General features: G+C 40.9%; 3 protein-coding genes across 7 annotated transcripts in view; 1 reads left to right on the forward strand and 2 right to left on the reverse strand.

Annotated features, from left to right (window-relative positions):
• Positions 1-7: 7 nt before the first annotated feature.
• On the reverse strand, positions 8-8,874 carry LOC148886407 (carotenoid-cleaving dioxygenase, mitochondrial-like). Its single transcript, XM_089017731.1, has 12 exons — positions 8,722-8,874; positions 6,429-6,621; positions 5,945-6,156; positions 5,453-5,568; positions 4,273-4,375; positions 4,074-4,202; positions 3,849-4,009; positions 3,605-3,772; positions 2,485-2,622; positions 2,093-2,275; positions 1,355-1,465; positions 8-366 (listed from the first exon to the last, which is right to left on the reverse strand). The coding sequence occupies exons 1-12, from the start codon at positions 8,741-8,743 to the stop codon at positions 247-249; spliced, it is 1,656 nt and encodes a 551-aa protein (XP_088873857.1). The 5' UTR covers positions 8,744-8,874; the 3' UTR covers positions 8-246.
• A 623-nt stretch (positions 8,875-9,497) lies between these two features.
• LOC148886408 (carotenoid-cleaving dioxygenase, mitochondrial-like) lies at positions 9,498-15,643 on the reverse strand. Its single transcript, XM_089017733.1, has 12 exons — positions 15,584-15,643; positions 14,625-14,781; positions 14,244-14,455; positions 14,021-14,136; positions 13,590-13,692; positions 12,683-12,811; positions 12,459-12,619; positions 12,220-12,387; positions 11,942-12,079; positions 10,483-10,665; positions 10,221-10,331; positions 9,498-10,137 (listed from the first exon to the last, which is right to left on the reverse strand). Exons 1-12 carry the CDS (start codon positions 15,609-15,611, stop codon positions 10,021-10,023), a joined length of 1,623 nt encoding a protein of 540 aa, XP_088873859.1. The 5' UTR covers positions 15,612-15,643; the 3' UTR covers positions 9,498-10,020.
• LOC148886409 (sorting nexin-19-like) overlaps positions 14,711-21,627 on the forward strand; it is a 35,562-nt gene continuing 28,645 nt past the window's right edge. For 2 of the 5 annotated variants that reach the window (XR_016117947.1, XM_089017727.1), the window contains exons 1-10: positions 14,711-14,789; positions 14,932-15,079; positions 16,671-16,801; positions 17,244-18,716; positions 18,806-18,944; positions 19,040-19,140; positions 19,625-19,956; positions 20,368-20,458; positions 20,547-20,697; positions 20,883-21,006. Coding sequence is in view for 4 of the 5 variants with exons in the window: in XM_089017727.1 (XP_088873853.1) it covers positions 16,721-16,801; positions 17,244-18,716; positions 18,806-18,944; positions 19,040-19,140; positions 19,625-19,956; positions 20,368-20,458; positions 20,547-20,697; positions 20,883-21,006 (2,492 nt within the window). In the remaining variant the exon portion in view is untranslated. The other 3 variants (XM_089017729.1, XM_089017728.1, XM_089017730.1) reach the window with 3 other exon arrangements.

Below are 21,627 nucleotides of genomic sequence, written 5' to 3' on the forward strand. Positions count from 1 at the left end.
ACAGCACTGCATTCAAATGTGTTTATTGCACTTATGTGCTCAAAGTGTAACATTTTTGCACTCACAAAGATCTGTTTAAAAAAAAGAATTGCATCCTGTTGATAACAGAGTCGTGTAGCTTTGTAAGGCAGAAAGCAGGAAAATCAGTCCAGTACCATCATATAAAAGTGATCAGTCAGCCTGCTTGGTATTTTTACAATATGATTATGAACAATATGCTCCGTGAGAAAACATGCTGGAACATATTCATTCAATAGATGAGTTGAAGACACCGTGGAAGCCGTAGGGCATGTTGACAGGCACGTTGGCTCTTCCCAACTCCTCAAACGTCTTGGCGTTCAAAACCAGGAGGAATGTGGCTTTATCCTGATTTGGAAGAAATCAATAAAACAAAGCTAATATTTGTGGAAAAAAAGCAGAGGCATCATGTCATGTTGTCCAATGCTACTTTTGAGTATTGTGCAAACATTTCTAAAATTGTCAAACAAGTTAAGGGTTAAAGAAGTGATGCGAATTGGCATTTTGAAACCCAGAAAATGATTTTGGGATTTTGGGAATTTATTTGGGAATTGAAAATCTGACATAGAGCGCAAATCCCGAATTTGTTCGAGTGTTGTTGTTGTTGTTTTTTTTTTCTTGTTGGGGTGCCAATAAAACGCTGGCCAGACATTTAGCAATATTTTTCCCTTCCACAAGAGGGCAGCATTTCCCTTTTTACATGTTAGCAATTTGTTACAGCTTCAGCTGTTGTTAAAGCACTATATGAATCCATATGTATTGTATTGTATTGTATTGTATTGTATTGTATTGTATGGTATTGTATTGTAGTATTGTATTTTGTACACCCTATTTCAAGCTCAGATAACTCAAGACTCATATATCGGATTAATTAACTATTTCTTTCTGATGATTGCACATCGTCTGGTAGTGAATGAGTGAAAAGAAAATTAATGGTGTGGGTCCTAGCTTTATAACGCAATTTATTCTCTATGGTGACAAAGTAACATGAACTTTAATCTGATTTCCCGGGTCACGTAAATTGTGTGGCGGGCCAGATATGGCCCCCAGGCCTTGAGTTTGAGAGCAGTGCTTAATACAAACTTTAAACCACAAAGAGTGACTCGGAGTCAAGCAGAACTTTAATGAGAGTGCAATCAGTTCCATTCGTAGAACAGTTCTGACAACACTGAGCTCATCTCCCATTTTTTTTTCTTTGCAAGGTCCCCGTGGTCAACTTGTCACCTGGGCCGCAGCTCATTTTTAAGCTTTAGTGCATGTAATTTTCTAAACATGATGAGCTCATAGAAAGCACAAGCTGGATATTGACACAAAATTCCGATTTGAAACATCTTACCTGCGAAGGGCACAGAACCACAGAGAGGATGACACCGTCATCCTCCTCCACGGCATTTGGCGAGGCCACAAAAACTGGCTCAGATGGGAAGAGACCCTTTTGGTACCACACCTAAGGTCACATGGGAACAGATGAGGGGGAAAAAAGACTAACATTAACTCATTCACTGCCATTCACAATTTTTTCAGGAATTGAAAATATGACATAGAGCGCCATTCCTGATTGTTTTTTCATGCTTGGGTGCTGATAAAGCGCTGGACATGGCCTCTGGAAACGTTTTTTTTCAGCATTTCCCTTTTTTCCATGTTAGTGCTTTGTTCCAGCTTCAGCTGTTGTTAAAGCGCTATACAAACCAATATGTATCTATTGCATTGTATTTTGGACAGACGCCTTCATTTCAAGATATAACTCCAGACCCATATAACTTAGGAAGTAACTGTTTATTCCTGATGAAAGAAGAGACTATGGTTTCTAACACTGTATTGAATGTTTATGTAGTCCTAAAACGCAATATTCTGTGGGTCTTGGGATTCAAGTGACAATGACAAAAACCCTGGCATTGGAGTGGACACATTTTTGCACGTCTGGCAGTGAATGAGTTAAAAAGTCCTGATTTTAGCTTTTGTGCATTTTTTTCATTATACATCATTTCAGGACGTCATTATACATCCCCAAATCAAATTATGGATTGTGTCCTGGTGGTCGGTGTTGCGGTACATCATGGGAAAGTCTGCCCACCTTAAATGTCTTGTCATTAAGGTCCATCTTGAGAAGCGAATCACCAAACAGGTGTCTGAAACCGCAGCCGTAGAAATATTGATAAGGCTTCGTGTTGTATCGCTCGTAGTTGATGTGAGGGAATTCCAGTCCGCCGTAATTGGAGAGGTCATCGCCATGGAGATTTTCACATTCGCAGAACACCTGATGACAAAATGGAGATCAAATCAACATGGCCATCTAAAAACAGTCTTGAGTTTTTGTTTGAGCTACATTTCTTGTTTATTTTCAATTCCTGCTGCAAGGTTGGCATTCCTCAAGTCTTAAACATGATTTACCGAAATATCTTAAGAAGCTAAGCTAAATAACTTTGTGGAAAACAGTTAAGAAGCTTGAAATTAACCCTCACTTACCCTTGTGTTGCTCTTTTTGACACATGTTGCTTTACTGGACAGGCGAGTGTTCAGGTTTTGGTCAGTTGGCGTGTCATCGCTCAGATTCAGGGGCAAAACGAAGCGGCGAGGGAAGTTCTTGCTCATTTTGTTGTATACCTGGATAAAAGAATGGCAACATCTTTATACTGTATTTTATCATGCTAATTTTTTTTAACAAAAAAAACGCTTCAAGTCAGAACAAAACAAAAAAAGAAGTCCAAGATGGCGCCTGAGTAGCAGCGTCGGCAAGTGCTCTCACGAGCCTCGCTTTTTTGTTTGTGTTTTCTTTGTTTGTTTGTTTGTTTGTTTGTTTTTTGCATCGTTGTTGTTTTTCCGCATTTTTGGCCATGACATTCATCAAGGAGGAGATTGTGATGAGCGGTTGCGCCTTCTTGGCAGCACGAATATCCCAGCACTGTTTTTGATTGGGAAGAATGTCGGTGCCATTTGACTGTCATCAGTAGACACCTCTGGAGCAATTGCGCTCTTTTGCGCCTGTAATGGGTAGCATTTTCCCGCCCCCTTTTTTTAGCGGAAAGTTGATGCGTATGTGGAACTGTCGCAGCTTGGAATTGAAGCGGATTTACGTGGGACAGGAGATGTGAGACAATCTGTTTTCATCAATGGATGCTACAGCTTTGTTTGCTTTCAACATGTAGCAGATGTGCATATTTCACCATGACATTCTTGATCCACTGGTGAAAAGGATGCTTTGATCCTCTCCTCTTTCGTCTAGAACTGTTTCATGCAACAAAGAGGGTGCAGAAAGAGTTTAAGATTGAAGACTGTCTGTCTTTTGTGTTGTCATATTATTGTTTTTTTGGGGGGTTTTGACTTTAAGTTGGCACAGTGAGAGTGGCTGCCTTTCCAGGTGTTCCTGTATTTAGTTTTTGCTGCTGTGAAAGGTAAATGTCTCCAATATGAGACAAAAGGCTCATTTAATGTAATCTAACAAATGAGAGGTGGAATATCTGCCTGAAATGTTGGAGTGTAATTCATGATCGTGAAAATGTGTAATGTTGGGCTGTGAGATTATCATTTAGGAACACCACTCGACAGCAACATTTGAATCAGACAGGACTTTTTGTGCCGAGCTAACCTTATCTAGTTCTTCTCCCGACTTGCGTAAATTTTGAAGGGTATAGATATCAAGGGCTTTGCCGTCGTCGGAGCAACACAGGTCCAAAATCAAAAATCCGGCTTCTTCAAAGGCGTTGATTTGATGGAAGTTGGAGAAAGCTTTGGCGTAGTACTTCACCGGGCTGGCCTGATGAGATGAGAAGGCATTAGACTCGAATCCTATTGCGCGATCCTTCACCTCAAGCCGGTTTGCGACCTCTCACCTCGCCTGTTTTCTTGTTGATAAGATGTAAGATTGTTTCTTGCTTAGGGTCCCAGTAAACGGCATCGCTGAACGCCTTGCCCCGCAATTTACACGTGACTATCTTCACCAGGTCTATTTTAATCGGCTGCTCAATGAACACCACGTAGTTCTCTGTCATGGCTGGAGGGAAGAAGGGCGTTGGGGAGCGAATTCCAGGACTCTTGGCTGCAGTGCGTTGGCTTACCAAAGCTGTGATAGTAGGAAGGATGGGATTTGTTGGAAGGGGCGATGGAACAGAGAATGCTGGCACCTTGCAGGGTGTCGTAGTCGTTCGACTTCCCGGGAGGTACCCGGATGATGTTGTATGTGGTTCCTAAAACAATGTCCATTTGTCAGAGGACGGAGAGAATTTTTGAGATGAGACCGTTTTTTGGCAAATTGACCTTTGCCTTCATAGGAGTTGCCCATGTTGAAGCAGGTGCCGTCCGGGTCGTAGTGAGGGTGAGCGGTCGCTCCATTAACGGCAACAAACGTGCTCCAGTCTACCTACAAAGCACAAAAAAACGTACGTATTTAGGACCTGACAGCAGAACATGAGAAAAATGATCCAGGAAAAAAATCAATCATGGGTACACCCTCCCGTGACCTTACGCTCAACTTTATCCAGGTGTGTTACAAAAACAACACTGTGAGCTCTATTTTTGTCAGCAGCACAACGCAAAAGCCGGCAGATCCTGATTTACATATCCGAGCAGCGTGTTCGCCAAATTGCTTTCTGTCCTGTCCTGGCGACGTCCTTAATGGTGTGACTGCTCAATAGCGGAAAGTCGATCTAAATCTTATTCCTGCTCGCACCACTTCAGCGCGAGGTAGACAACTCATTCATTGCCAGATGTGTCCACTCCAGTGCCAGATTTTTTGTCATTGTCACTCGAATTCCAGGACCCACAGAATATTGACTTTTAGGATTACATCAAGATTCAGTACAGAGTCGGCTTTCATCAGAAAAAAGGGATAATTCCTAAATTATATGGGTCTGGTATTATATGAGCTTGAAATGGGGGCAGCTGTCCAAAATACAATGCAATACTACATACATATTGCTTTATATAGCGCTTTAACCACAGCTGAAGCTAGAATAAAGCGCTAACATGGAAAAAATGGAAATGCTGACCCATTGTAGAAGGGAAAAACATTGCTAGAGACCATGGCCAGTGCTTTATCGGCACCCCAAAAAAAAAACACGAACAAATTCAGGAACAGAGCTCTGCGTCATATTTTCAATTCCCGAATAAATTCATGAATGGCAGTGAATGAGTTAATATGAGAACAGCAGGCATTAAAAGACGTGCTTTTGCAATGTCATGATTCAGCTGTGCCATATTTAAACGTAATAATAGAAAGAGCCGCTTTCATTGCCCATAATTGATGGGTGGTTATGACCACTCCCACAGTGGCACAGCCCTCCTTCTTACCAATTTGCCAGCTTTTCCTTGCTCACATCATTACCAACAAGACGTGAAGGTTAGCATCTGTCAATCGAGTTATTATGTCAAGACAATTGGTCGGAAAATGTCAAACATGAAGCAAGATACATCACTTTTAACGTTTCTGTGTGTCTACCTGCTGGAGTGTCTCCAGGTTCTCTGGGTTCACTTTGTGAATCAGGTTGGTCTCCGTGCTAACATAGTAGTCTCCTTTGTATTTCATAAAGTTGACATTTGCATTGTCTGTGGGCTCTGGTACAGACAAACATGAGAGAAAATGTGAGCGTCTTCCCTTTCGTGGAAATCAGCACAGTACGTTGTACACTCTAGAGGTCGTTATTCTAAGATGTCGACTGTATAAACAAATGTCTCCTCGCTCTTCTGGTTTACCTTCATGCGACTTGTCCTGTTTCATCACACAGTGTACTGTATAGTTAACACCGATGACAGATAGCGTTGGACATCAAAGTTTCCACAAGCACAAAAAGTTTTAGGACCTTTCTGCATTGTAACAAACATTTTTAGGTAGCATGGTTGCATGTTTCATAAGAGATGGATCCGAAATTACAGTGTAGGGTCATGAGACAATATTTTCTGACAGTAATACAAATCACATTTTAAGACTTACTTAACATCTCAAAGCGAGAGAAGAATCTCTGGAAGATGTTTTGACATGGATCGGGCAATGCCACGGTTCCAAATTCAGACACCATGATTCGATCCCGCTCGCTATTCTTCTTGTAGGCTTCACTGCGCAGGAAGCGACTGATGTACGTCACCTTGCCTTTCTCCATCTTGAATTTGTGGAGCATGGCCATCCCATCGAACCAGTGGTTGAAGCTGTCATGGAAGAAAGGTTTTATTTACGTTTTGGGCCTTTGAACTGAAATATCGTCCAAAATTAGGATTTTTCACTGCATGGTTCTAGTGACATGATTGACATTTTGGATTTCTGAAAATCGGATGGAAAATGTATTGTGACAGAAAAAAATGGCAATCTTAACATGTATGAACCTCCTTATCAGGTCACAAAGACACACCCATTTGAATTTGCTCCAGGCTTTTAGGAGTCAGCCTAGACTATTTAAATATCATTCAATGTTTGAACTCACGGAGTGTCTCCAAACTCAAACTTTGCAGGGCCGTTTCGGAGCAGGCTGCCATTGATCCAGTGGGGTATGGTCCCTTGTACTTCAGCATGGATCGCATCAGGGGTCTCCTCGACAGAGCGGACCAAGGGAGCGAGGGTCTCCAAACCTTTCAATTCTATAGTGGTACCTTCCTTCACCTCATTGTGGGCATCTTCTGCGCACACAAACGGCTCGTCGATAAAATGTTGGTAACGCCTTACTTAGTGACAAAACATGCGAAATCCAAAACAGCCGTATTTTCAAGTCATGTCAACACATTCCAATCAAGTCATAAGACTACAGTTTCTTATATAAGATGACCAAATCTTCCTGCGCAGAACATGTGTCCTTCTACTTGAAGGTGGAAGTCCGTATTTTCGCGATGCAATCCAGATGCGGTTAACGGCCTCCAGGTTGCAGCAGTGAGAAAGCACGAACTGGCTTTCGCACGCACATTATGTGAATACTTTTCACAAGCTATCTGTGCCACCATTCTCAATAACAATATAGACCTATAAAATATGATATATGGGCGAAGTCAATGTGACACTTCCATATCTGATAAATTGATTTTAAATGACACAACCAGGAAAAGCCTGTGCATGCATCATGGAAACCAAGGATGTGCTGTATTTGGTTTTTTTTAATTAATTTATTTATTTTGGAGCGATGGTGCTTTTACATCGGCTATACACGTCCTAAGACAAGCCCCAAAGCAACGTGAATTTTGCTAAAAGAAACATCTGCTTTGAATTCGCGTCCAAATCCTTTGCGTGCATAAAGGTTCAAGTCTAAAATCACTTTTAAATTGGAATGTAAATCCCCTTAAAGGACAACCGACGCCTCCGGACAAGTTATGTCCATAATTTGTAAAATCACTTGAAATGACTTCTACTGAGCGTATTATACAAAGATTCCACGGCATAGAGCGACATTTTACGTTTTAAGACTCGCGCTGAATATTCAGGAAGTCTTGTTTTCGAGCTGATGACGATTCCTGACGTGACGTCACGTCTGGAGCGCCCCTGACCGAGAAAGCGACACACAATGCATTTTGGGTACTTTGTTTGGTCTGAAAACTTTGTGTTGATCCGTGTTGATGGCGAAATTAGAAGGAAAAAAAACATAACACGATGGTGAATCGTTGTGTGTTGCACCAAGACTACTATTTGATACTAGTTGACACAAATTATCAGCAGACAAATCATTTTCAACACAGCTTGTGCGCCACCTTCTGCATTTTCTGGGCGCTACATTGGAGTCCAGACATCTCAAAATGAGACGGAAGGACTCCTTTCATCGATTGCAAACATTTATGCTTTCCTCTTCAGAACTATTTGAATCATATTCATAACTGGATGAGTAACAAGAAAGCATCTTCTCCGAATATGAAGCCATTGTTTTGATTCTCGCGCAAGGCAAGATGTCCTGGCGTGATGTCACAAACAAGGGGGCGTTTTGTCCCAAACAAGAGGTCATTTTGAAGTAGTTTCAGCATACTTTAAGTCATTTTTATTGGTGTTTTGCATTTGACTAAAAATATCAGCCTGCGTGTTTTGGGTATTTTAGATGCTATAAACGTTTTTCTGATGGTGTCAGTTATCCTTTAAATTTTTGGATGCACATCTAGCAGGACATAATCATTTAAAGCATTCAATTCACCGTGATAATTCAACTGCAAGATGATTACACATGACTGTTCCTCACACAGACCCAAAGTGGATCAATAATTATTCGCTTTATAATACACAATGTGCAGTTTGCAGGGTGTCCACGATGTCTGCTTATAATTTAGTCCCCACTTGTTTGTGCATAAATATATTCAATGATGCAAAACGTAATTCAATCCGCTACTCATTTTGTAAATATTTCCATGGATTTTGGATTGGATTGGATTTGCCTTTATTAGTCTCGCAGTGGAGAAATTTACATTTCACATTGCATTTTCCTGTATAATTAAAGATGTCAAATTTTTCATCATGGATGCCCTGTAGATGTTGACAGTAGGATAAAAAAACGATGGGCAAATATGTACAGAAGAGTAACGAGAGATACACAAGTGATATTTGCTTTCTTTGCCTTCATCTCCAAGAGCAAGTCGAATAATGGAAAGCCAAACATGTCTGAACACAATACCTTTTTTTTTTCTCTCTCTTTCTGAGGTGATGGTAAAATACATTACAGGAAGTCATCCTAACAGCCACGCCATTCCAATATTTGAATTGTGGTATACAAATTGCCAGGATGACATTTTCCGCAAAAGAGAATGTCTTACCTGCATTATTGACGGGGACCATTTCCGCGGCGATGAAAGAGTGGTGTGTCAGCGAGTGAAGTTGTGCAGCGAGCTGCGACGTGGTTACATAACACAATGCCTTTACGTAATTCAATGAGGCATGGCATGGTTGCTATAGCGACTAAATGAGAAGCCACGAGCGTATGCTTTCAACGCATTCCATCTCGGCCCCCTCTGCAACTGCTTTAGTGGGGAGATTGATGACTTTGAAAATGTTTATTGCGTTGCGATTCAAGTAACATCAGCTGAAAGTCTCATGACTGGATTGCTTTCCCTTCAAATTCTAAATTGATTTTTGTTTGCTAAAAATAATGAAGTTTATCAATTTGAGCATTAAGCATCTTCAATACGTCTGTTTTGGCTCTCAGTTGTAAAGGAGTGGTCCATTGATGAAAAGGTTTCTTCAGCCATCATCTGTACGTCTTTGAAGGTGTCGGACGTTTAGCTCCTCATCCGAAGAGCTTCGTCAGTGAACTAAAATTGTGCTGGTAACTCTGGCCCAGAACAAAAGAAGTAATCAGATTAGCTTCAGGGAGTAGTATACTGCTCCCCTAGCCTTAGAGCAGAGACCTATTAGAGCAGAGCTCTGACACCGCCACCTCTGTCCATTTGGGATATATAAGGCCAGAGTTACCAGCACAACTTTAGTTCACTGACGACACCTTCAAAGAAAGACAGATGACGGCTGAAGAAACCTTTTTATCGAGTAGCATTTTAAAATACATTTTCTTGAACATGATTCGTTGTTGTTGATTATGTATTTATTTATAATTTTATTGGCACTCTATCATATTTTTGCTGCATGTTGAAAATAACAATATTACAATACAATACATATGGATTTATATGGAGCGCTTTAACAATAGCTTAAGCATATTGAACAATTCAATGAAATAACATGGCGTGCAGGGATTCCAGAATAAGCATTATTTTGCTTTCAGTCATCAAATACTTCCTTGCTGTGTGCAAATATCAACAAGTACACAGTTTTCAATGCGTTCAGATTTTATAGAAAAGGTTTAGTAAAAAAAAAAGGGGAGGGGGCTGGGGGTCCCCCAACTGATATTGATTCCAAAGCACATTCATATGAAGAAGCTTTTCATTGCATTATACTGCAATTTACCTCCAGTTGGTAACAAGGAAGTATCTCTCAAAGCCTCCGGTCACAAGTCATTTCAGTACTGTCATTATTACAGTGATAAGTCATCGTACCAACTTTGTGCTTTTGGATTAGCGTTGATATTGTATTGAAATCATCATTGACATCAATTAACTCATTCAAGCGGATGCAAGGAAGACACCGTGGAAGTCGTAGGGCATGTTGACCGGCACGTTGGCTCTTCCCAATTCCTCAAATGTCTTGCTGTTCAAAACCAGGAGGAATGTGCTTTTATTCTAATATTGGAGAGGAAAAAAAAGGTTTTTTTCTCTGGGAGGGGGCATGGGCTTGTTATCTTGTCCCGCTTTAAACACATTACCTGTGAGGGAGAGAGAACCACAGAGAGGATGACTCCGTCATCCTCTTCTGTGGCATCTGGTGAGGGCACAAACACCGGCTCTGATGGGAAGAGACCCTTCTGGTGCCACACCTGAGGTCACATAAATAGTGCCCAGAATTGAGGAACAATGTTAAATAATTATGGTATTATATTGTGTATTATAAATGCTGATTCTCCAACATTTTTTGGCTCCACCTAAATAAATACAAAAAAATACACAAGGACATAACATGTACGTCACCTTAAACGTCTTGTCATTAAGGTCCATCTTGAGAAGCGAATCACCGAACAGGTGTCTGAAACCGCAGCCGTAGAAATACCGATAAGGCCTCGCGTTGTATCGCTCGTAGTTGATGTGAGGAAACTCCAGTCCACCGTACTGGTAGAGGTCCTCGCCATGGAGATCCTCGGGTTGGCAGAATACCTGATGACAAAGAGGGGGATCAGGTCGTCATAGTCGTGCGTTGTCAGCAGTTTCAGTCTGTGAATTTCGATGATTTTATTTGTGTCTTTCGGGATGGACGAAATAAAGACCTGAAGTTTTTGTTTAAATCTATATACTTGTTCTGTATCATTCCAAACAGCACAGCTAATGTACAAGGTAAAACACAACAAAATACCAGAAACCATCCGAAATTCATTATAATATATGTGTCGAAATTATGATTTAAAGGACAACCGACATCACTTTTTTGTTTCCTGACATCAGAAAAACGTTTTATAGCATCTAAAATACCCAAAACACGCAGGCTGATATTTTTAGTCAAATGCAAAACACCAATAAAAATGACTTAAAGTGTCCAAAATCTGCAAAAAAAAAATGAACCCGGAAGTGGCCAGTTTCAGAAGGTCCCGCCCCCTTGTTCGTGATGTCATCCCAAGACGGCTTGCCTTGCTGGAGAATCAAAACAATGGCTTCAGATTCGGAGAATATGCTTTCTTGTTACTCTTCCAGTTATGAATATGATTCAAATAGTTCTGAAGAGGAAAGCATACATTTTTGCAATCTATTAAAGAATTTATTCAGTGCCATTTTGAAGCAATAGGGAGGGGCAATGTAGCACCAAAAAAGAGGCAGAAAATGGCGACAAAGCTCCGTGTAAGGAATTAATCAGCCCGTTTCCACAGGCTGATTAATTCCTTACACGGAGCTTTGTCACCCTCTTCTGCCTCTTTTTGGTACGACACGAAGTTTTCAGGCCAAACAAGTACAGCAAAATGCATTCGCGTGATGGAAGGACTGCTACAATGTGTCCTTTTTTCGGTCAGGGGCGTTCCTTCAGTGACGTAGGGTGAGGACTCGTCACTAACTCAAAAACAAGACTTCCGGAATATTCAGCGCGAGTCTTAAAACGTAAAATATAGCTATATTCTGTGGAATCTTTGTAAAATACGCTCAGTATAAGTCATTTGAAGCCATTTTACAAATTATGGACACAACTTGTCCGGAGACGTCGGTTGTCCTTTAAGGAGGTGACAAAATATATGCATCACCAGGGCAAGTTTGTTCCTCTTACAGTGTCCAGTTAGGATGAAACCAGTAACATTTTGAACTAAGTGGAAATCAGGACTGGCTGACTTCAAAATTGAATTCATTTCAGTAATGTGGTGCAATGAAGAATCAGAGTTCCAGAGTGCTGCTGTACAAGAATTGACTACTCAGAGAGGAGTTCATTAGATAGAGATGAATCCCAATTTACCATAGTTCTGCTGGTTTTGAAGCATCTTGCCGAACTGGAAGGACGAGTGTTCAGGTTTTGGTCAGTTGGCGTGTCGTCAGTCACATGAATCGGTAAAACAAAGCGACGAGGAAGAGCTCTGCTCATGCTGTTGTACACCTGTATGAAAAGAATGCCACCGGTGTGCTTCTAAAAATGGCTGACAACGGGAAATATCTCTAAATATGACTCAGGTTTGCGCGTTTTGGAATCCGTTCCAAGAGGAACAATGAGCCAATATCCTTAATTTGTGACCTAACCTCATCTAGCGCTTCTCCCGACTTGCGTAGATTCTGAAGATAGTAGATGTCAAGTGCTTGGCCGTCGTCAAAGCAACACAGGTCCATCATCAAGAATCCGGCTTCTTCGAAGGCGTTGATCTGATGGAAGTTGGCGAAAGCTTTGGCATAGTACTGAATCGGGCTGACCTGAGGAGAGAAAAACATGTTAGACTTCAACTCAATGGAGTGATTCCTCATCCCTAACTGTGACCTCTCACCTTCCCCGTGCGCTTGTTGATTAGGTGCATGATGGTGTTGACTTTGGTGTCCCAATAAACGGCATCGCAGAGTGCCTTACCCTTCATCATACATGTCAGTATCTTCATCAGGTCAATTTTAACTGGCTGCTCAATAAAAACTAAATAATTCTCCGTCATGGCTGTAGACAGGACAGTTGTTAGGATGAATATCAGTTGTAACTGACCACTATGCGCAAACTTACCAAAACTGTGGTAGTAGGAAGGATGGGCCTTGTTTTGTGGCGTGATGGAACACAGAATTTTGGCGCCTTGGAGGGTGTCGTCGACGTGCAACTTCTCAGGAGGTACGCAAATGATGTTGTATGTGGCTCCTGAAAAAGGCCATGGTCTTCAATCTATCTATTTATCTAGCGAAGTAACTATATACCGAGCTAGCTAGCTGACCATCTGGCCAGCTAACTAGATATATAGCTGTTTAGCTAATATATTTCATATATCTAGTTCGCTATCTAGATATAAAGGACTGTATCTAGCATGCTATCTATATATACTGTACATAGCTATCTATCTAGATATATAGCTAGCCAGCTAGACAGACATCTAGCTAGATATATAGCTAGCCAGCTAGACAGATATCTAGCTAGCTATCTCGGTAGCCAGCTATATAGATATCTAGCTAGCTGTATAGCTAGCCAGCTAGATAAATATCTAGCTAATGATATAGCTAGTCGTCCTTTGTATTGGATCTTTTACAATTACTAAATTAACACATCATGCACAATAAATCAGGTGGCAGGGAAAAAGGCCTAAAAAGCAGCAGTCTCTGAGCCCACCCATCCCTGGGCCACCCTATACCACCCCTCCCACATGACCAAGCAGTTCCAGACCCAGAAAATATCAGAACTGTACTGAAAACAGTATTGTGGTCCTAATGGACAATGAAAAGCCTAGCGTGGAGGCTTTTAGCAGTTTGATACTTCATAGCCGGTGGCTGGGGAAAGGTTTAGAGTTAAAATGGCTTATCAGTGCATGTTTTATCGTAGGACAAGAGTTGACGAAAGCCTTGCTCTAACTGCTGACTGGACACAACATGAGTAGAATTTTAATGTAACCAGGAAGTTGGCAACGAACAGAATGCAAAGCACGTACCCTTTCTTCCATAGGCGTTGCCCATATTGTAGCTAGTACCATCAGGATCGTAGTGAGGGTGGGCAGAAGCTGCGTTGACAGCAACAAACGCGCTCCAGTCAACCTAGAAGACCATGGCAGCAATCATAATGAACATTTTAGTTGGAAGTCTCAAGTTGTTGTTCTGACTGTTTATGATCCAGTGTTGACTTTACATTCACCAGGAACTTCAAGCCCATATCAAGCTACTTGTGTATCATAAAGCATTGAGAGGTTTTGTAAAAACAAAGTATCACTTGATACCTGCTCACATTGTTGTCAGACTCATCGCAGATTGAGATTTTGAGATTGTGGACTTTGTCACTATTCACCCCAATTTGGTTCTTTCAGCATTTTTTGTGTGATCCAAGATTTGTATCATTATTTTGTTTTTTTACCACTTATATTTATACCTGTTCCAGCGTTTCTAGGTTCTCTGGGTTCACTCTGTTCATTAAGTTGGTTTCCGTGCTGAGATAGTAGTCTCCTTTATATTTCACAATGTTGACGTTACCATTGTCTGTTGGCTCTGGAGCAGACAAATACTCAACATGACCATGTTTCTTCAAGTTAAAAGGTGTGCATTGGTGTCTTTTTAAGGTTTGTTCAGTGCTGTATTGATAGATAAATACTTACTTATAATGTCAAAGCGAGAGAAAAATCGCTGGAAGATGTTTTTACAAGGGTCGGCCATGCTGACAGTACCAATTTCTGACACCATGATCCGGTCCTCCTCGCTATTTTTCTTGTAGGCGTCGCTGCGCAGGAACCGACTGGTGTACGTTACCTGGCCTTTCTCGATCTTGAACTTGTGGAGCATGGCCATCCCATCAAACCAGTGATTGTAGCTGTCATGAAGGAAAGGCTTTATTCAAGGTGAGGATCCTTTGAACTGAAATGTCATCTCATGCTGGATTTACATTCAGGTCACACCATTATTTTTTTCTATTACATTAATTCAAATTATTTTTTTCCTCCTGTGGATGAGATGTTTCATGCGGTTTCGATTTCGCTCACTGGGTGTCTCCAAATTCAAATTTTGCCGGGCCATTTCGGAGCAGGCTGCCATTGATCCAGTGGGGAATGGTCCCTTGTATCTCAGCAGGGATTGGATCCAGTGTCTCCTCGACAGAGCTGACCAGAGGAGCGATGGTCTCCAAACCCTTCCCAAGTCCTGCAGAGGTACTTGCCTTTAGATCATTTTTGTTTGATGTACACACGAATGACAGAAACTGACATTCAATGTCAACAATCCACAATCAGGAAGAGTTGTTCTTGCTCTTGTTTAGAGTCATGATTTAATGCAACCAAATCTGTTTTTAAGTTATCAGGACGCAGCTGTCATCCAAGCGACGAAAAAAATAGATTGCCAAGATTTAGATTGGATTTTGGCACAAATGGCCAATGAGATTCTACTCGAGATCAGAAAAGACCATCATCACTGGCCTGTCACACAATTCCAGATTCAGAAGGTAACTTTGACACCCTTCCATTTCACACATAAACTTTGGTTTTCCACAGAGTAAAATTAATGAACTAGAAGCAAATAATGTGCATGAAAACTGCTCCTGTACATATGTGAGCCTGTCGTCAAGATTGACAATGACAACGTTTACTCATTTTGATAATGCTCATATTGAATGAATCAATGGTTGGCTTTCACTTTACAAGCTCTTCAGCAAATATATTTCAGATTTCTGAAAGGTGTATTCATTAATTGATTAATGGGTCACAACGACAAGGTATAACCTGTTACACTTGAAAATATCCCCCCAAGAAATATGATGACAGTATGAAACAAAAAGAGACAATTTGGGACGCTTTTCATTGTAGCACTACTGATACATGTGCAAATAAAAAAACAAATAGTCAAATTTTTATTCTTCTGCTACAATTTCATGATGACTTGGGGATTCTTATCATACTCTGATCAATGTACTGTGTTGCAATGCCATCACTAAATTTAAAGATCTCACCTGGATTGTTGACCGTGTGTTTATTCATGGTCCAGCGGATGTGTGCCTGTCAGACGCGAGTGATGTGGTGCCACTTTCAATGCTGCGACGTTGTTAAATAATGTAATCCTCAATGACGTAATCATCGTTACCTATCAGTCTTGGAATGACAATCACTGATTGATGCTTACATTATATTCCAGGTATGCTACCGCATAGACTAGTTTTGTCACATTCATTTTATACTATAACATCATCCAAAACACAAGTAATCCTTTCATGATTAAAATAGTCATTGACGTAAAGTAATCCAAAATATGTATACAATAAAATTTATTGTATACAATTTTTGTAAAGTAGATTTATTGAATAAATCTACTTTTAACGCAGGTTATACTTCAGGACAGGCCCCATTACCAGGTTACAGGTAAAGTGGAGTCCATCCTAACTGTATTGTTTGTTTTTAAATGTACCTAATAAAGTGGTAGGTTCATTCTGTAAAAACATGTGTATTGTTAGTTGCACAGCAGCGTCTGTCAATTTTGCTTTGTGTTTCTTATTTATCGAATCCTTTCCGAACCGTTTGTCCTCCGTAATAGTGCCGAAATCGTTCATTGTGACAATAGCTTTTATTTAAAACTACACGAGGACTGCAGTTGCCATTATGTACGCTAGAGGGTAGTGTTGGATTAATTATAACCAACGGGATAGGCTCAACCTGTTATGGTGCTGCCAGTCGACTTTTCCTGTCATGTCTATCAACAATATGCAAGCGACTTTGACGGGGTTCCCCACATTATTTCCAAAATATGCGTTAACCAATTTTCACAATAATTATAATTGAAATAATGAAAAAAATCTGAGGGGAAAAAGTCTAAATGAATTCAATGAATATTACAAGGGTCTTGAAAATGTAAATGCTTAATTTGTGGCCTGATTTAAACGGTGAAAGTAGACAACAGGCAGTGGCTGCAATATTATAGCTGTCTAATTTGAAGCCAAAAAAGAAAAAAAAAATCTCATATGCTCTTGTTGATCTTATGATCATAAAACTGTGAAAAAAACTGTCATGCCATTTTTTGTTTTTGTTTTCTAAAAAAATCAACAGGAAGAATTGTACTCTGGCAGGTAAAGTGGACACCTAAACTGAGTTGCAGGATGATCCTCCTAATCTTTGTCAGAGGATTAAAACACAAGGAGGCTTGCTGGAGTTCCAGACATGAAGCGGCAGCCATTCAGGTGCTACTTTTTTTCAAGATTTATCATTTTGCAGCAATGGTAACAAATTGAAGCTTATATCTGTCTCATTTAAAAAGAAAGATATTCACACCTAAAACCGAAGATTACCTTCACCGGGTCGTCACTAAGCTTATATTTCAGGTTTGTATGGTATGTGGTTTAAAACCTGCCTCAAAAACCTCTTTGGCATTTGACTCAGCATGATTCACCCTTGATCATAGTTACACTCCATGTTGTTTTCTACTATCTTTGTGACTGCTTTATTTCTTGTATAAGATAGTTATCCATTTGAAGCGCTTTGTTACCGCTTCTTCTGTTGTTAAAGCGCTATTTAAATCAATATGTATTGTATTATAAATGTAAATATGTGAGTAACAAATAGTAAACATGGCAAACGCTATAATTTTACTAAAACTAATACTGAAATATGTTTTCTTGGCAGGCAACATCTCATCTGCTGACTACCATGCCTTCATTGCAGAGTTTGAGGAAGTGGCGCCTGTCAGAAGTTCTGGGCCAGCGAAGACGACTGTTAGGCCTCGGCGCTCTGCTGGCCTGGTTGGTCCTTTTCCATCTCTTGGTGAACGTCTGGCTCCTCTGCATCTTCACGAGTCTCCTGGTTGTTTTGGGAGGATGGCTTGGGTCGCGCGCCATTCTGAATGCCGACAGTCTTCTCCACTTGGAGCATTTCTTGCCCCTCGCCACCGCGACTTTGCCCCCGTCTTCAGCTGAACATGAGTGGAGACTCAATCACGAGATCCACAGCGCCGTTCACAAAGCGGTGCGGGATTTTGTGTCTTCTTGGTATCGCACTCTTTTGCCGGAGGTGGAAGGTGAGTTTGAGCGCGCGGTGCGCACTTCCATGTTGGAGTCAGTGATGGAGCTGAAGGAGCGAGCGAGGCGAGTCGATACAAAAGCTCTAGTCCAACAACTTTTAGAGCTTTATGGACGCCACCTGCAAAGCTACATGACAGCCAGACACATGCAGCTGGAGAAAGAGGGAGAGCACATTAGCCTTTGGCAGCTTTACCAGCAAGTAGACAGCCCTCATCCAGCTGTGAGAAATGCGACCTCCGAGCAAAGCTACGCCAGAGCTCTGGTCAACCTCGTCTTACACGTGCTGGTTCCGTACCCTCAGATGGAAACCCGAACCGGGGGTTACATGGTTACCGAACTAATCACCTGCAACGTGCTTCTACCGCTCATCAGCAGGGTTTCTGATTCAGACTGGCTCAATCAAACCATCATAGACGTCTTCAACAAGTCCCGAAAACCACAAGAGGGCGCACTGTACAGGTGCACCTTTCACGATTCGTGGATCACATGCATGTCGTCCTCGGATCAAGCCAGCCTCGCAAGCGAGAGCGACTCTGAGCTCTTCAGCCCGAAGACTGAGGAAGATTCGTCTCAGTGTAGCGCGCTGAGCCTCGAGACCTCTTCCGGGAAAGCTGCGAATTGCCGTACTGGTCTTCTCACACCGTGTGAGGTCAACTGTTGCTCCCTCACATCTGGCCGCTACTCGCACCTCGCAGAGTCCAAGATGCTGTCACTGGACTCATTGACGCATTCTGACGCGGAAGATGACAACACCAGACGCGTGTGCGAATGCGGACCCTCGGCCAATTTCTGCAACTCGTTCAACTTAAAGGATGACGCTGATGATTTTGGCTGCTTCGGCCCATTGAAAAATCTGGGGCCGAAGGTGGTGGTGCCTGTTGATTCACACTGGCCAGCTGATGTTGCTCAAGAAAGAACCCCAGCTGGTCCCTCAAGTAGGCTTTGCTTAAACCCCTTAAACTTTGACCCGCCAAATAAACCATCAGTGGGCATCCAAAATGTGCAAATTGCAGGAACGGTCAGTGCGAAGGAGCAGCGTGGCACTGGGATGCATCCTTATACTCTCTACACAATCAGGGTAAGAATACAGATCCAGTTACCTTTGACCCAAAATGTCAATATTTACTTATGTGACTTTCACAAAATTTGCCATTGTGTCTGGTACAGTTTGAGACAGCCACATGCCCCGAAAGCGGTGATCTTCTGCAACCAGCGACCTGTCATTCGGTCAACCGCAGATACAGCGAGTTTCTCAACTTACAGACACGTTTAGAGGAGAACCCAGATGTCAAGAAGTTTGTGAAAAGTGAGCAACAACGGAAACCGAACTGGCTTTTTGCTGTTGTTTTGAAAATCTTAACACATTTAGAAACTATTCTAATCAACTCTCTTCTGTTACAGATGTAAAAGGTCCAAAGAAAATGTTCCCTGACCTTCCCTTTGGGAACACGGATGGCGAGAAGGTGGAAGCTCGTAAAGGCCAACTGGATACGTTCCTTAAGGTATATTTTGAACCACTGGCGGGCCGTGTATGTCACTCCGAGGCCTTCAGTAGTGCTACGTCTGAATCAATCAGCTGCGAGTGTGGTGTGATATTACTACACGTCCACTAGAGGGTGACATTGGCCAGGAAATAACTTGTGACTTGAAGAAACTTAAATATTGTCATTAAACTGTTTGAATTTTTACTATGACCGTGTGGATTCATGATAAATGGCTATATTATTTGCTATTTTTGCTAGATTCAGAGCTGTCCAGCTTTAATGATGTCCATCTATTCTTGAAAAGTCCATCTTGAAAATGGCTTTAACAGTAAACTTGCAACAGGTTGCAGCATTTGACCCAGCAAATTGTGTCAAGATCTAGCTGAAACTCTCCCAAAAATTATAAACCTAGCAATTTCTATCCAGATTTAGGATCCGCAGCCGCGTCAATTCAGCATATGGCACAGCTGTGCCGCTTCAATTGAATTTCTTTGTTTTTTAGCAACTCAACAGCATACCCGAGACGGCAAGGAGCGAGGACATGCAAGAGTTCCTGTCCCTCAACTCGGGGGTTTGCACATATTTTGGAAAAAGGCCTTTTGTCAAGTCAACAATCGATAAGGGGAAGATGGTATTCATGTGTGTTTGTTGTGGCGTACATATTATCATCATGATTTCTAAAATGGGGTTTTGTTCATCAAGAATGCTTCTACAGATGATGGAAAATGCTTTGGACACTTTGAAGACAGCTTTCCCTCACCCCGAAGCAATGAGTCCAACAGAGGACCTCGAGGGAGACACCGATGGGAGGACACTGGAAAGCAGAAAGTACAGGTGAAACTTTGCTCACTTTGTGTGGTGCGTAAAACATTTCTAATCATTTCTGTTCAGCCTCAAAAGATTGTATCTACTTGTTTCCTGCTCAATAATTTTCCACACTTCTTTCAGGTATTTATTTATTTATTTATTTATTTTGGATTTATTTGTTTGCTTTTATGTATTTATTTATTTACTTATTTATTTTTAATTTATTTATGTCAGTTTTTTATTTATACATTTATTTATGTATTTATTGTGTATTTATTTACTTATCTATTTAATCTATTTATTTATTTAGTTAGTTATTGTCTATTTATTTATTTTAAATTATTGCATTTATTCACACCTTTACATCTTTATTTATTTATTTATTTATTTATTTATTTATTTATTTATATTTATTTATTTGTGTGTTTATTGTAACAGGAGGCTCATGTTCCCAAGCAAAGTGTCTCCATCTCTCAATATGGCCGACTTACATCCCAAAGTGACGTACTGCTTTAGTGAAGGCAGCCCTGTAAGTTGTGTAAAATCGCATGTAGGTCATTCTGTAAATGCATCGGTACTGGAAACACACATGTCCATATTTCTCCAATTCTTTCCAGGTGCTTAATTGCATGTCCTTATCCAGATTGGAGAATTTTGTCCTGGAGCAGGAACGACTTTTATGTGAGCCCCAAAATAGAGAGCAAGCCAAGATTTTTTGTCCGACAAAAAAAAAAGACAAAAAATCTTCCACGAAAACTCAAGGTGCAGGTACGGCGTGCCGCTCTTCCCAATGGAAAGTTCTATTTTCCCACACCAGCGTTTGTCTTTTGGACTGCAGTGTTGGGTCACTTGAGAGCAACAAAACCCCATATTTTGAATTCAAGTGTCTGCGTGTCTTTCTCTGGATATATTCTGTACATATCTTTTTTTTATTATTTGTATTTTACTTTCAGACACAGCTGTTGCCGATGTGGCGCTGAACATTTTGTGTTTATTGATGAAAGACCAATGGAGTTGGCTGTGCACTGAGAACATCCAGAAGGCCATCAGACTTATTTTTGGCACTTTTATTGAGAGGTTGGACTTAAATCTTACATAAATCTTCTGTTCCCATTTCAACAACAGCAACGTCTATCTATCTATCTATCTATCTATCTATCTATCTATCTATCTATCTATCTATCTATCTATCTATCTATCTATCTATCTATCTATCTATCTATCTATCTATCTATCTATCTATCTATCTATCTATCTATCTATCTATCTATCTATCTATCTATCTATCCATCCACATGAATAGCAGCTTTCATTGACTGCATTCATACCTAAACGGTTTATTTATTTTTGTCCCCATCGGTTAATTGTATGATTAGAAAATAGGCGGATAGATTAATTCATTGTATAAAAAGCAAAAGGCATCAACTTCAATGTTTTTATGCGTCACAAATTCTTTGTTATGATTATCTCCTGTTCCAGTGGCTACTCCCTTTGCACACTCATCATTCATGCACATTTATCTTTTTTTTGTCTTGTGTCATCACAACAACTTTCTTCCATTGGGTTGATTAAGCCGGAAAAAAAAAAACAATAAAAAACACCACCAACACCAAATTTCTCCATGGATGTGACATCGGCCTTCCAACTGGCCACAGACAGTCGGGCCGCCATTAATGTCCAACCCTGTAGTGCTATTTT

The sequence above is a fragment of the Hippocampus bargibanti genome, linkage group LG16 (genome assembly GCF_051943395.1).
Source record: "Hippocampus bargibanti isolate YZ-2025 linkage group LG16, ASM5194339v1, whole genome shotgun sequence".
NCBI lineage: Eukaryota > Metazoa > Chordata > Actinopteri > Syngnathiformes > Syngnathidae > Hippocampus > Hippocampus bargibanti.

Coding starts and splice junctions, on each gene's coding strand:
- LOC148886407 (XM_089017731.1), bottom strand. CDS start 8,743: ATGGTCCCCGTCAATAATGCAG. Junction 4,203..4,272: donor CAACTCCTATGAAGGCAAAG/GTCAATTTGCCA, acceptor ACATTGTTTTAG/GAACCACATACAACATCATC. Junction 3,773..3,848: donor TCAACAAGAAAACAGGCGAG/GTGAGAGGTCGC, acceptor TCATCTCATCAG/GCCAGCCCGGTGAAGTACTA.
- LOC148886408 (XM_089017733.1), bottom strand. CDS start 15,611: ATGAATAAACACACGGTCAACAATCCAG. Junction 14,782..15,583: donor ACACACGGTCAACAATCCAG/GTGAGATCTTTA, acceptor GTACCTCTGCAG/GACTTGGGAAGGGTTTGGAG. Junction 14,456..14,624: donor TTTGAATTTGGAGACACCCA/GTGAGCGAAATC, acceptor CCTTCATGACAG/CTACAATCACTGGTTTGATG.